The 15,340-nt window shown below is 36.0% G+C and overlaps 1 protein-coding gene across 1 annotated transcript in view; it reads right to left on the bottom strand.

Moving 5' to 3' along the window:
• OTOGL (otogelin like) overlaps positions 1-15,340 on the bottom strand; it is a 170,891-nt gene that overhangs the window by 2,562 nt on the left and 152,989 nt on the right. Inside the window, 5 exon segments of the mRNA XM_065935470.1 lie at positions 6,946-6,991; positions 8,379-8,498; positions 10,696-10,800; positions 11,558-11,736; positions 12,876-12,939. Of these exon segments, the coding sequence (XP_065791542.1) occupies positions 6,946-6,991; positions 8,379-8,498; positions 10,696-10,800; positions 11,558-11,736; positions 12,876-12,939 (514 nt within the window).

Below are 15,340 nucleotides of genomic sequence, written 5' to 3'. Positions count from 1 at the left end.
TGACTGTGTGGATCACAATAAACTGTGGAAAATTCTGAAAGAGATGGCAATACCAGACCACCTGACCTGCCTCTTGAGAAACCTATATGCAGGTCAGGAAGCAACAGTTAGAACTGGACATGGAACAACAGACTGGTTCGAAATAGGAAAAGGAGTAGGTCAAGGCTGTATATTGTCACCCTGCTTATTTAACTTATATGCAGAGTACATCATGAGAAACACTGGGCTGGAGGAAGCACAAGCTGGAATCAAGACTGCTGGGAGAAATATCAATAACCTCAGGTATGCAGATGACACCACCCTTATAGCAGAAAGTGAAGAGGAACTAAAAAGCCTCTTGATGAAAGTGAAAGAGCAGAGTGAAAAAGTGGGCTTAAAGCTCAACATTCAGAAAACTAAGATCATGGCATCTGATTCCATCACTTCATGGGAAATAGATGGGGAAACAGTGGAAACAGTGCCAGACTTTATTTTTGGGGAGCCCCAAAATCACTGCAGATGGTGATTGCAGCCATGAAATTAAAGATGCTTATTCCTTGAAAGGAAAATTATGGCCAACCTAGACAGCATATTAAAAAGCAGAGACATTACTTTGCCAACAAAGATCCGTCTAGTCAAGGCTATGGTTTTTCCCGTGGTCATGTATGGATGTGAGAGTTGGACTGTGAAGAAAGCTGAGCACTGAAGAACTGATGCTTTTGAACTGTGGTGCTGGAGAAGACTCTTCAAAGTCCCTTGGACTGCAAGGAGATCCAACCAGTCCATCCTAAAGGAGATCAGTACTGGGTGTTCATTGGAAGGACTGATGTTGAAGCTGAAACTCCAGTACTTTGGCCACCTCATGCGAAGAGTTGACTCAGTGGAAAAGACCCTGATGCTGGGAGGGACTGGGGGCAGAAGGAGAAGGGGACAACAGAGGATGAGATGGTTGGATGGCATCACCGACTCAATGGACGTGAGTTTGAGTAAACTCCGGGAGTTGGTAATGGACAGGGAGGCCTGGAGTACTGGGATTCATGGGGTCGCAAAGAGTCGGACACGACTGAGTGACTGAACCGAACTGATAAAAAAATCAACCATGTTATATATAGATAAATATACATGTACGTAATTAAGGCATACATACATATATAAATCTCTTTTACAATATAAATTGATAAATTTTAGATCACTATCTTACTGGATATTAATGTAAAGTTATGCATAAATGTAACTGAATTGTTACCAACCATGTTGAAATGTATGAATGACTCATACTTGATTTTATGGCTCTGAAATGATGTCACAATTTCTAATGAAATTGTCCTATATTAAGTAATAACATATTATTATGCCTCTGTGTGCATGATGGATTATCACTTGATAATAAACCCAATAATATATATTTAATGCTGTATGATAGTGGATGTAATTCCTGAAGCAAGATGCAAAACAACCAAGGTTCTCGTCTCACCCTGTTACTATTAAGAATTTGCTTTGTCACTTTAGGAAAGCCATTGAACCATTCTGCTGAGTTTCCTTATTTGCAAAAGACTGGAGTTAGAGCTCCAATCTTCAAATGAGTTGAGTTACAAAATCTTTATTTAAAATAAATGCTTGTATGAAGTGAAGTATATAAAAGTTAAGCTACTCTGGTTGAAGTACAGATGGGTAGCAAGATTGCCTAAAATTAACTGTTCTTGTCATCCATGACCTTCAGTTGCTGTATTCAAAGACTGTGTCTGTCCTCTTCCTACTTGACTTCTCAGCAACGTTTGTGTCAATCCATTAGTCTTTCCTCCTGGATACACTTTCTGCACTTGGCTCCAAGAGCACACTCTGGTTTTCCCCCAGTCTCTTTATGTCTCCTCCTCAGTCTCCTATTTTTCCCTTTTCATGCTGTTCATGGGGTTCTCAAGACAGGAATGCTGCAGTGGTTTGCCATTCCCTTCTCCAGTGGACCACGTTTTGTCAGAACTCTCCACCATGACCAGTTCATCTTAGGTGGCCCTACATGGCATGATTCATTGTTGCACTGAGTTGGACAAGGCTGTGATCCACGTGATCAGTTCAGTTAGTTTTCTGTGACTGTGATTTTCATTCTGTCTGCCCTCTGATGGATGAGGATAAGAGGCTTATGGAAGCTTCCTGACGGGAAGGACTGGCTGTGGGGAAAACTGGGTCTTGCTCTGGTGGGCAAGGCTATGCTCAAAAAATCTTTAATCCAATTTTCTGCTGATGGGGTAATGGAGGTAATGGTGATTTCCTTCCAAAGTACTTATGCCAGCACACTGCTACTCCTAAGACTGCTGTAGTCCATACCCTTGACCCCACAGCAGGCCACTGTCAACCCACATCTCTGCTGGAGGCTCCCAGGCACTCACAGGCAAGTCTGGCTCAGTCTCTCGTGAGGACACTGGTCCTTTGTCTTGGGTCCTGGTGTGCACAATGGTTTGTTTGTGCCCTCCTAGAGTCTGTTTCCCTGGAGGCTCTCAGTCCATTTGCCAGATCCCCAGGTTGGGAAATCTGTCGTGGGCCCTACAACGCTTACAACAGTGTGAGGACTTTTTTGGTGTAATTGTTCTCCAGCTTATGGGTCGTCTGCTCAGCAGCTCTATAGTGGCACTAGTGGCAACCATCTCCAAGAGGACTTTAGCAACATGCAATATCTCCAGGTCTGCTGAAGCCAGAGCCCCTGGCCCTGCAGCAGGCCATTGCTGAGCTGTGTATCTGCAGGAGACACTCAGACACGCAAAGGCAGGTCTGGCTCAGTCTCTTGTGGGGATCACTGCTTCTTTCCCTCGGTCCTGGTGCACACAAGGAACTTCCAAAATGACCAATGCAAAGAAATAGAGGAAAACAACAGAATGGGAAAGACTAGAGATCTCTTCAAGAAAATTAGAGATACCAAGGGAACATTTCATGCAAAGATGGGCACAGTAAAGGACACAAACGGTATGGACCTAACAGAAGCAGAAGATATTAAGGGGAGGTGGCAAGAAGAGCTATACAATAAAGATCTTCATGACCCAGATAACCACGATGGTGTGATCATCACCTGGAGCCAGATATCCTGGAATGCAAAGTCAAGTGGGCCTTAGGAAGCATCACTATGAACAAAGCTAATGGAGGTGATGGAATTCCAGTTGAGCTATTTCAAATCCTAAAAGATGATGCTGTGAAAGTGCTGCACTCAGTATGCCAGCAAATTTGGAAAACTCAGCAGAGGCCACAGGACTGGAACAGGTCAGTTTTCATTCCAGGCCCAAAGGAGGGCAATGCCAAAGAATGGTCAAACTACTGCACAATTGCACCCATTTCACATGCTAGCAAAGTTCTCCATGCCAGGCTTCAAAAGTATGTGAACCCAGAACTTCCAGATATACCAGCTGGATTTAGAAAAGGTAGAGGAACCAGAGATCAAATTGCCAACATCCGTTGGATCATAGAAAAAACAAGAGAATTCCAGGAAAACACATACTTTTGCTTCATTGACTATGCTAAAGCCTTTGACTGTGTGGATCACAAAAACTGTGGAAAATTCTTCAAGAGATGGGAATACCAGACCACCTTACCCTGCCTGCTGCGAAACCTGTATGCTGGTCAAGAAGCACCAGCTAGACGCTGATATGTAACAATGGATGGTTCCAAATTGGGAAAGGAATACGTCAAGGCTGTATATTGATTGTCACCCTATTTATTTAACTTACATCTGAGTACATCATGTGAAATGCCAGGCTGGAAGAAGCACAGACTGAAATCCAGATTGCTGGGAGAAATATCAGTTACCTCAGATATGTAGATGACACCACCCTTATGGCAGAAAGCAAAGAGGAAGGAAAGAGCCTCATGATGAAGGTGAAAGAGGAGAGTGAAAAAGCTGGCCTAAAACTCAACATTCAGAAAACTAAGATCATGGCATCTGGTCCCATCACTTCATGGCAAAAAGATAGGGAAACAAGGGAAACAGTAACAGACTTTATTTTTTTGTGCTCCAAAATTACTGCAGATGGTGACTGCAGCCATGAAATTAAAAGATGCTTGCTCCTTGGAAGAAAAGCTATGACCAACCTAGACAGTATATTAAAAAGCAGAGACATTGCTGACAAATATCAGTCTAGTCAAGGCTATGGTTTTTCCAGTGGTCATGTATGGATGTGAGAGTTGGACCATAAAGAAGGCAGAGCAGAGAATAATTGGTGCTTTTGAACTGTGGTGTTAGAGAAAACTCTTGAGAGTTCCTTGGACTGCAAGAAGATCAAACTAGTCCATCCTAAAGGAAATCAGTCCTGAATATTCATTGGAAGGACTGATGCTGAAGCTCAAGCTCCAAAACTTTGGCCACCTGATGTGATGAGCCACTTCATTAGAAAAGACCCTAATGCTGGGAAAGGTTGAAGGCAGGAGGAGAAGAGGACGACAGAGGATGAGATGTATGTGGGATGGCATCACTGACTCAATGGACATGAGTTTGAGCAAGATCCGGGAGATGGTGAAGGACAGGGAAGCCTGGTGTGCTGCAGTTTATGGGGTTTCAAAGGGTCCAACATAACTGAACAACAGTCATGAGCTGTTCAGAGCGACTGAACAACAACAGTCTCTTACACTTGGTCATCCTCATTCCTGCATCTCCAACGACAGCATGGCCTGAGACTCAGTGGTGGTGACAGAGGGCAAGCTATTTCATGTCTTATGATGCTTTCACGCATTGGTTACTTCATTAACACTTTTATTGTCATACAAGTTTTAAAAGAAAGACTAGTCAAGAAAGAAACATCTTTCACATGACCTATAAGTCCTTATCCTCTTCTGTCACTTTAACCCCTGTGCTGTGACTGCACTTGGCCACTTCCTCCACTGTGAACACTCTCCACTCTTCCCAACTGGCTCCCGCGGACATTCAGTCTCTATTCAAGTGACACCTCATCAGAGACGCATTCTCTAATCACCCACTTAAATGAACTACCCAATCCCCCTCCCTCTCCATCCCTTGATTTCTGCACTGTTGTTCTTTGTACCGTTCGTCAGCACGTGACCTAACGGTGTGTGTTTACCAGTTACTGCTTCCTCCCCTTCTCGATAACATGTGTGATGCGTGCAGAGATCATTTCATCCTCTATCAGTCCCAGTACCTAAAAGAGTGTCTGCCACATGAGAGGTGCTCAGCAAACATTTGTTTGTGTTCATTCATTCAATAAGTGAAACTGGGACATCCTAGCTGATTGAATTTGTTTGTGCCAAGAGCCATTTTCTATTCATTCCTCAGTGTCTTCATAATTGTTAACACGTGTTGTTTAGCATAGTACCTGTGATAATAGCCAACATCTGCAGTCTTTCTGATAAAGCCTGGTCACCCAAAAGCAAAGACTACAAAATGCTTTGGCATTTTCTCTAAAGCCAAAGCAGACACTACCTCACAGGTTCTTACACATCAGATTGGAGAAAACGAGGCAGCTTGTTACTATTCTGCAACTTCAAGGAGCTGGGCCAAACTGAACAATCCTGAGGCCAGGCCCTGGAGAGACTTAAGTCTACCACTGATTATGAGTGTAATCTACTTTTCTGAATCTTTGTTTCCTCAGCTGTAAGGGAAATCACACCTATTTCCCACATACTTCCCAGAATTGTGGTGAAGACTGGTTGCCGTGTTATCTGCAATGGGTTTAACAGAGTGTTGGCATGTGGCTGACAATCAATAGTAGTAATATGGTCAGTCAAACAGATATTCCCTTCTCTGCCCTCAGAAAACATAAATATACTCACTTCTCTAATAATAAACATGGGGTTATAGAATTCTTGTGACTAAGAATCCAATGCTACACAATGGCATTATTAACATGAATTGTGTTGAAGTCTTTTTCCCAAAAGCTTCTGTAAACAATATTAAAATTACTGTTTATGCCAAATTTTCTAACATTTATATTTTTATCTGGACATAAACTCATAAGTAGTTGAAAAATAAATTCAGAAGCATACAAATAAAAGTTGCACAAATACCCCTCTATTCTATTTCACCTTTAACATGACCTTTAATGTCCTTATCCTCTTTTATCACTTTCATTCCTATTCTATGACTGCACTTTGCCATTTCCTCTACTTTGAACACTCTTCAAAGGGTGTTATAAAGCACTATGAAATAAACCATATAATTCAAATAAATATAAATTTATGTACAAATATGTTTATTTGCATTTATTGGATATTTTATATACATATTATTTAAATATAACTCACTAAATTGGTATTTCTCAAATGTATTAATTATACAGAACCATAGATTTGTTCAAATAGGTTTGGAAAATATCATACTCTCTATGTCCTTATTGGAGTCTCATACAATTTTGTGTAGTTTAAAGCACATAGAGTTCTTCAGCATGTATATTATCTATGGTGAAACAGATCACCAGCCCAGGTGGGATGCATGAGACAAGCGCTCGGGCCTGGTGCACTGGGAGGACCCAGAGGAATCGGGTGGAGAGGGAGGTGGGAGGGGGGATCGGGATGGGGAATACGTGTGACTCTATGGCTGATTCATGTCAATGTATGACAAAACCCACTGAAATGTTGTGAAGTAATTAGCCTCCAACTAATAAAAAAAAATTTTTTTTAAATAAAGAAAAAAAAAATAAAGCACATAGAGTTCTTGAAACCATAGAGTACTTATAAAACTTAAGCCCTACTGAAATTCTGTGCAATACCTTTTGAGAAATGCAGTGAGAAAGACTTTTCTAAAATTTAAATTAAATTTAGATTAAAATTCACCTAAATTAAAAACTGTATTTATGCTCTAGAAGATAAAGACTAAATTACAAAATAATCAACCACTTGCCATAAAAAATTTAAACAATAAACATTACAAAATACATTTCCCTCATTGCAACATAAGAAGTGAATCTTATGAGAAAAATCATAATCATGAACAATTAAAACTAATCAAATTAATGTATATAATTTGTCCTCACTTACAGATCCTGCAACAGCCTTCATTATAAAGCTTCACAATCCCTTCATTCTAGGATGAGAGAAAGAATAGTGTTAAAACTCAATGTTTGCTCATTTCCTCCTAGATTAGAAACAGAAAACTAACTTTTCAATATATTTACTAAATATCACAAAGACTTTTATAGAAAAAGGATTGAAACAACTATATCTAATAACAATTTTTATTTTTAAAATTAGGAGCAGATATTTTAAAACTTTCAATATTGTTATTTCTTCATAAGTAATATGAAAAAGAGTGCATAAAGATTAACTTACTTAAAAGAACACATTTAAAATACAACAAAAGATTTTCTTACCAAGTCGAGAGGCACTCTAAACAGAGATCAGTGTGTTTTTTAGACTCCTTGAAATAAACTACTTTTTGAAACAAGACTGAGTTCCTGAATATAACTGAATGTTAAAATGATATCTCTTTTTCTCTAATATTGTATTATTTTAAACAAATCTTCTACTTCTGAATGTCTCTTGCCAAAGGCTAAATTAAGAAAATTTCATTGATTATCTTTTGGAATTCTTACCATAATTTCCTGATTGCTTTTAGTAACTCACTAATTGTAATTCAAATAAAAGAATAATTTATTCTAGAAAAATGGATTTGTGAAATAAGATGATGCCTAAGATTCTTTAAAGAGCTAAAATTCTATTACCTTTGTACATATTATATCTTGTTATTCAGCCAGCTAGCTAACTATCATCACTAAAAGGGCACATGTTGGAAAAAATCAATGAAATCATGCTATTTCTTTACACTGAAATAAAAATACTGCCTCACACAATAGAATAAAGTTTACTTTTCATTAGGGATTATTATTTCCTAAATAATTAAGGCTACAAGAATCTTTTTAAAAAACTATGTGACTTTCAAAAATCTACTGTCCCAACGGGCTCTTCTCTGGGAGAATAAGGAATTGGAAGAGCAAAACTGAAGGATCAGCTATGCTCTGGCATAAGTTGAGCTTCACAGTGACCCATGCTCAGAGAATCTGTGACAAAGTTCACTTAGGCCAGCATGCATTAAAAAGCAAATGACATCAAAAATCTGCTGTGTGTTTAAGTAAGAGAAACTTGACCAAGTTCAGATCAATTAGTTTATTAATCCATATTGAAAGAGAGGCTAAGTCGGCTAATCAAAAGATTTTTCAATAATCCTTTGGTCTACATATTAAAAACCCAGAGATAGTATCATGTCCACTCAGGGAGAGTCAAAATTATTTGGAGTGCCATGTACAACTCAAACTGTCAAACAGGAAATATAATCAAACTTTTATGTATATATGAAAATAAAACATTTACCAAAATAAATAAACCATGTATGTATGACCTTGGAAAACATATTAATATGCATTTTAAAAATTATATTTAATGCTAAATTTTCTTGGCTATAACAAAGTACAAACCATTTTGCATTCAGTCTCATTAAAAGGTGGACAGACCATACTGTAGTTAAGAATCATTGCCCCTTCATCAGTCTTAACACATTCAAATGTTGTACAATTATAGTGCCAGGTGCTCCCCTCCTAAAAATAAAAGAGAAAGATTCTGTTTGCTTATTAAAATCTGCTATATTTCATAAGTATAATGTTTCCCATCTTACTGAATCAAAAGTCAAGTCAAGATTTAGAGAGCTTCTTGTGACATAAAATATCTGTCTGGAACTGTACCTAAACCTATCTAAAATGATTAAAAATATGTGTATGTGGCAGGTGGGTGGGTGTGTTTGGTTTCATACTATAACTGAGAGGTAAACGTGGAACAAAACAATAGAGAGGAAAGAAGCAACTCAGCGTCTTTTTCTATTACAAAATTAGTTATCTAATTTGGCCAAGTGTCAAAGGTCTTGCTCTAATATTCCCTCACTAATTATAAAACAACAAATCATATTAGTTAATATGACTCCTCACTTGAGGCATGTTTGTTTTTTCTTCTACTCCCTTATCACCAAAAAATTTAAAAATCTTTGGATGATAGTGATTATTCACTTATAGTTCTAGTTTTCTATACCCTCTGGTTATTTTTAAATGTATCCCTATTCTTTAACAAATTTTTAAGATAGTAATTGTTTATTTAACTCCTGATTTCAGAATTCCTATTTACAAATAAAATCAGCTGAAACTAATTATACTATAATTATTAGGCTGTAATTGTTAATCTATATATTTTTTATAACCCAAATTTTAAAACGTTAGTTAAACTCTGACTTGAAGATTCCTTGTGGACCAGCAAAAATTCTTACAAGCTTCCCTTTCTGTAGATTCTATTTTAATTTATAAATGTCTTCAGATCCTCTATGAACCTCAACTGGAAAAGATCTACAAGTCCAGGTCTAAAAGAAGATAAAACATTCAAAATCAAATATTAATTCTAATATTCAATTCAAATAGTACATTCAAATTTATCTGGAATCAAAAATTATTTGTTCCATAGGAATTAGATTTCTAGATAAATAAAACTTATCTTTGAAAGAGCCAAGAGTTATTATAACAATCTTGATGAATATTTACCTATATGACTTGTGTTCATTATAAATATTCTAAACATAATTTAATCTTTTATTTAAATGTGAGAGTTATCACTGTGAATACTGATTATATACACCAATAGTTTCTGTATTATTGACATCTATAGAGTTTATTTTCCTCTTTACTAAAATCCCCACATAACTGTATATTTTCAAGTAACCTCTGATTCATTTCTCTCACTGACACCTGTCTTCTCATTATTTTTATAAGCTTGCTTTTTCAAGACTCCCTCTTTAAAAAATATAATATGAAGCAGAAACATTGCTATGATTAAACAGATAAATAATATCAACATTATTTAAATCAATAACACTATTTTTCACATAATTATAAAACAAATGGACAATAAGCATACATTATATTGTTATAAAATAAGATAATTGTTAACTTTCTCTTACTTAGTAAAATGCACAGGATTGGAGAAATCTGTTTTCCTTTTGGGTATATAGCTAATTCCATGTAATTAAGAATACCATAAATAAGACCTCCATATAAGTAAACTATTAATGGAAAAACTTAAGGATAGCAATAATAAATTGGAACTATCCTCAGGTAACGCAAATTATAATCAGAATTTGTGACCCTCCTAAATCTGATGACCTCACGAATAACTGTACTAAAATTACATGGTTTCCTTCTTCTGTTCTAAAAAAGGGAAGAGTGGGTCAGTCTGCAAACCTACATAGAGTTATTATGAGATAATGGAAGAATTCTGAATAATTATTATATTATGGAAAGGTGTGATACAGCACTCATTACTCTTGAAATCTTCTTTTAAAATTTTTCGAATATCTTAAATCTTTTCTTATTTCTTACCTACTGAAATCTTCAATACCTGAAATACTAAAGTACTAACATCTTGAGTTTCATACTTTTGTTAAAATGCTTCATTTCAAATGAGTGAATAAAATAACACTCTTTTCCGTTGTTCTAATTATTAGAACTCAACATTTCTCAAAGCCCATTCCTAACATCTGGGGGGAAAGTAAGGATCTGACAAAGAATCACGGACTTTAAAATGTTAACCATGTCTTGTGTGTTGCAAGTGTGCTCTGCATTGGGTGTACTTACTGTATGTAGAACAGTGTGTGAGAGAGAGAGAGATTTTTCAAATTTATGTGAACACCTTATTCAGAAAATAGCATGGAGCGCCACCCTCCAGAGGAATACATTTCAGGAACGAAGTAATTCATACCTCATATATAACTGTTGTTCCATTTTCCATTTGAAATTTGCAGGATATATTTTTGCAGGTACCACAACAATCATAATCACTTGGAGATGGAGTATATACCTGGTGCTGTGCATAGTGATAATAATTTGAATTAGCAAAGAACAGTACTGATATTTTTAATGAAATAATTCTGAAAGTGCTTCCCATTATAACATATGCTCTCAGAGGGAGGGTCAGGAGGAAGAGGACATATGCATACTATGGTTGATTCATGTTGATGTGTGGCAGAAACCAACACAACATTGTAAAGTGATTATCCTCCAACTAAAAAGAAATTTTAAAAATTATGCTCTCTTAGAATATCTGTAAGCATTTCTAAGGTTGAATTTGAGGCATATCAAATAACTTTATATAGCTGTATTGGAGGTGAAGTAGTTGTTAACATCCAAGATTCATCAAGCAGATGTAAAAAGCTCAGGTCAAACAAGCTGTATAGAAAATAAAACTCCTGGGATTTCCCTGTGGCCCAGGGGTTAAGAATCTGCTTGGCAATGCAAGGACATGGGTTCAATCCCTGGTGCAGGAAGATTCCACATGCCATGAGGCGACTAAGCCCATGTGCCACAACTAAGACCCAATGCAACCAAATACGTGAATAAATAAATAATTTTAAAAAAAGAAAAGAAAATAAGATTCCTGAAACTCAAGGTTATACACAGGAAAAGGATACTGTATTATATAGATACATTACAAATTGATAGATTTTTAAAGCACTATTTAAGTATATATTTTTAAATTATAGAGTATTTACTTGTTCAAATTCTACAGCTGCCATTTTAAGATTAATTAGCTTGTACCAGAATGACTTAGAAAAAATACTTACAATATCACATTCTTTTGAACAATTCACCATTGTAAAGTTCAAAGTGTGGAAGCCTGTATGGTTATCTTTTTCTTCAAGACACTCTACCATGTAACAAAAATCCCCTTCCAAATACCTTATCATAGATTGGCCAGGATTCAATACTGATATTTCTTGAAATACACACACATCATCCTTTTCTAAGAAAAGATAAAAAGTCAACAAAAAGTATGATATTCAGGTTTTTTTATTAATCAATCAATAGAACTTTTATTTAAGACTATGTTTTTATTGTGATGTGCAATTTTTTAAAAAACCATTAAAGATCTTTAACCTTATATATTGTTAATGGCTCAAGAGTTCACTTAATAATGAATGTGACATTTATTCTTTAACATACAGTAAGAAATTATATATAAACTCAACTACTATTTACTGTTTGAACTTTCTCTAAAATCTATAATATATAGCATATTCTAGAATTTTAGCCTAAAGTGATCATCAAGCTACTTGCTATTCCCTCCTCTGGAAACATAACATGACAATTTGGGGGAATGGATAGAAATGAAGGCAAAAATATAAATCAATAACAGTAGGCCTCTTCATGAAGGGATTGCATGATGTTTCATGTTTTTGTTATTCTGAGAGAAAATTTTTCAATTTTATTGTGCTGCAAAATATATAATTATATAAGTCATCCTTTACAGTGAAGGTAGCTGATTTAATGCGCTATCATATCTTTGAAAGTGGCTTTAGGTAGGCTAGAATAGTAATGAAGAATTCAGCTCAGAAACTCTTTGTGCCTTGCCAATGCTGGGCTTAATTCCTCTCTCATATAAAAATGCCAAAGTTTCAAGCTATTGAACAAATGTTTATTTTCTATTAACCTACTTAATATGAAGATTTGTTATTTCATAGAAAAATCAACCTTATGCCATGCAGTGTCAACATCAATAATAATACAAGAGTGAACAAAAATCTCTCACTTTTATATGTTATCTATTTTTAAATTCAATTATATACACAAGAAAGAAACTTGGCATCAACTTTAGATTCTGTGAAGCCTCTGAAAAAGAATAATTTTTATGTCTTGTTAACAAGTTTCTGAGCGACTTCACTTATGAAGTTTCTCAGAACATTTAGGAATATTACACAAGAGGAAATTAAAGAATGAAAAGTACACTTTTTATACTCAAAAACTGGCATGGCTTAAAATGTGTAATATATCTCAAAAATAATTTTTAATTTTTTAAAAACTAAAATTAATTTAATTTTTAATTTTAATAGTGAATATACCAATAATATGATTATCATTTAAAAGTTTCAAAGACATAGTTACCACAGAGATACTGTACACATCCACAGTCACTCTGAAAGTTGTAGTCTATTGCAGTAAATTCTCCCTATTAGAAAGATATTATTATTATTATATGACTTACCAACATAGTTTATTGTATTACCATTGAAAAAAATACACAATATAACATCTAATAAGTATCCTACCCCACAACCACACAGCAACTTCATAGTAAATATTTGATCGGGAACAAGCTTTGATTAACCCAGCATAATTAGTAACCTAAGGAAAAAACTCACAATAAGCAACATGATCATAGACCACATAGTCTGTCTAAACCTTACTTTCCTTAGCTATTAAATGAGTGGAGATGGATAAGACGATCTTTATGGTTTGTCCTAACTTTAAAATTATATTGTTTGACTCGGAGCTTCTAGTGGGCAATTCAAGATAAGAGAATGTTTACTAATTGTAGAAACTTCTCTTGAGGAAAATGTTCTCGCTCTGCTCTATAGAGGTGGTCCAGAACTCTGACGTATGCACAGAGCAACGCTGCTGTAGCATATAAAACAAGAGCAGAAGGGGGAACGATTAATAACCCAGGCTCAGGAGCAACACCGCCCTTCTGCCAGCCTTGCTCTGCTACTTACTAGCTGTGTGATCGAGGGCAGGTTACGTAAGGAGTCTGCTCCTCACCTTCCTCATTTACAAAATGGCGACAATACTGTCTGCCTCTTAGAACTGTTGAAAGAAACAAATGGATCAACATATATAAGGGCTTCACATAAGCTGATGTACAGGAAGCGCTATAATCTCTCTCTCTCTCTGCTCCGCGCTGCTGCCTGCTGAGTCGTGTCTGCCTCTCTGCAACCCATGGAGTATCGCCCACCAGGCTCCTCTGTCCATGACATCTTCCAGGCAAGATAGTAAGGAAATTGCTGTCATGACCAACGCTTAAACTTTTCTTTACTAGGAAAACTGTATTGGTTCTTCTCAAGTAGGACTCAGGCCTAAAGTTTCAAGAATTGTATTTTAAACATCAACTTTTCCTGGGTATCTTTAATTTTCATATGACAGTAATAAACGCTAATTTGATTATCAACACAAAAAATAACTCAGATAAATTCATAGTAAAATATAAAAGGCACTTCCTCCAAAAAGTAATATTCTACTTTTTATAGTGCTTTATGGATTGCAAAGTAATTTCATAAACATTAACACATTTGATGTTTTTATGACTTTTAGTCAGTATACAATTCCAGTGGGACTAGAAATAAAATATTAGAAATATAGAGTTAAAAATAGTAATAAATCAAGCTCTCCCACTGCATAAACTATTCCAAAAGATTAGATAAGTAAGTAGGCTCTCACTAACTTTTTTAAGTCACTTACCTGTTTTCCAATAGTTAGAGCACAATGCCCACAGTGTCCGCTCAAGTTTAGGCTTAAATCTCCTCATCTTCGTTCCTAACTTGTTTCCTCTGAGATCCTACTCACAGATTTAGTTACACTTTTATTCTCATAAGTACCCAATGTCAATCAGAGGAAATACCTCCTTGATTGTTCTACCAATACTTAATATTAATCAAATATAATGGTATTTTTTTTTATCCTCAAGCAAGCATCCCTCCCCTTTACAGTCATAGCAAAATCACCTCAAAATGTTTCCACTTTTTAGCTATTATGAATGGTGCCACTATGAACATTCAATCTTTGTGTGGACACACGTTTTCATTTCTCATGGATATATACTTAGGAGTGGAATTGCTGAGTCACATGGTAACTATATATTTAACCTTTTGAGTAATTACCAGACTGTCTTCCAAAGCAGCTAGTTTTGTATTCCCACAGCAGAGCATGAAGTTTCCAATTTCTCCACATCCTTGCCAACATGTACTAATATCTGTCATTTTAGTGAGTGTGAAGTGATCTCTCACTGTAGTTCTGATTTGCATTTGAAAAAGTGAAAGGGTTAGTGACTCAGTCGTGTCTGACTCTTTGTGACTCCATGGACTGAACTGCAAGCCTCCTTTGTCCATGGAATTCTCCAGGCAAGAATACCAGAGTGGGTAGCCACCCCCTTCTCCAGGGGATCTTTCGGATTCAGGGATCAAATTTGGTCCACACTATAGGCAGATCTTTACCATCTGAGTCACTAACTAATAGCTAATGATGTTAAGGAACTCTGCAAGTGCTCTTGTCCACTGCATATTTTATTTGGACAAATGTCTGGTTATATCCATAAAATTGAATATTATTTAAGAGTAAGAAAAGAAATGAAGTACTGATACATGCTACAACACAGATGAATCTTGACAACCTTATGCTAAGCAAAAGGAATCACAAAAGACCACATCTTATATGATTTCATTTAAATGAAATATTAAGAATAAGAAAATCTATAGAGATAGAGAATATATTGTGATTTCCTAGGTTGAGGGAGTTTTGAGGGACACTAGTAACTCCTAAGAGGTACAGAGTTTCCTGGGGCAGAGGGTAACACAATT

The sequence above is a fragment of the Muntiacus reevesi genome, chromosome 4, assembly GCF_963930625.1.
Source record: "Muntiacus reevesi chromosome 4, mMunRee1.1, whole genome shotgun sequence".
Lineage (NCBI taxonomy): Eukaryota > Metazoa > Chordata > Mammalia > Artiodactyla > Cervidae > Muntiacus > Muntiacus reevesi.
This window is presented reverse-complemented; position numbering and strand designations above follow the sequence as displayed.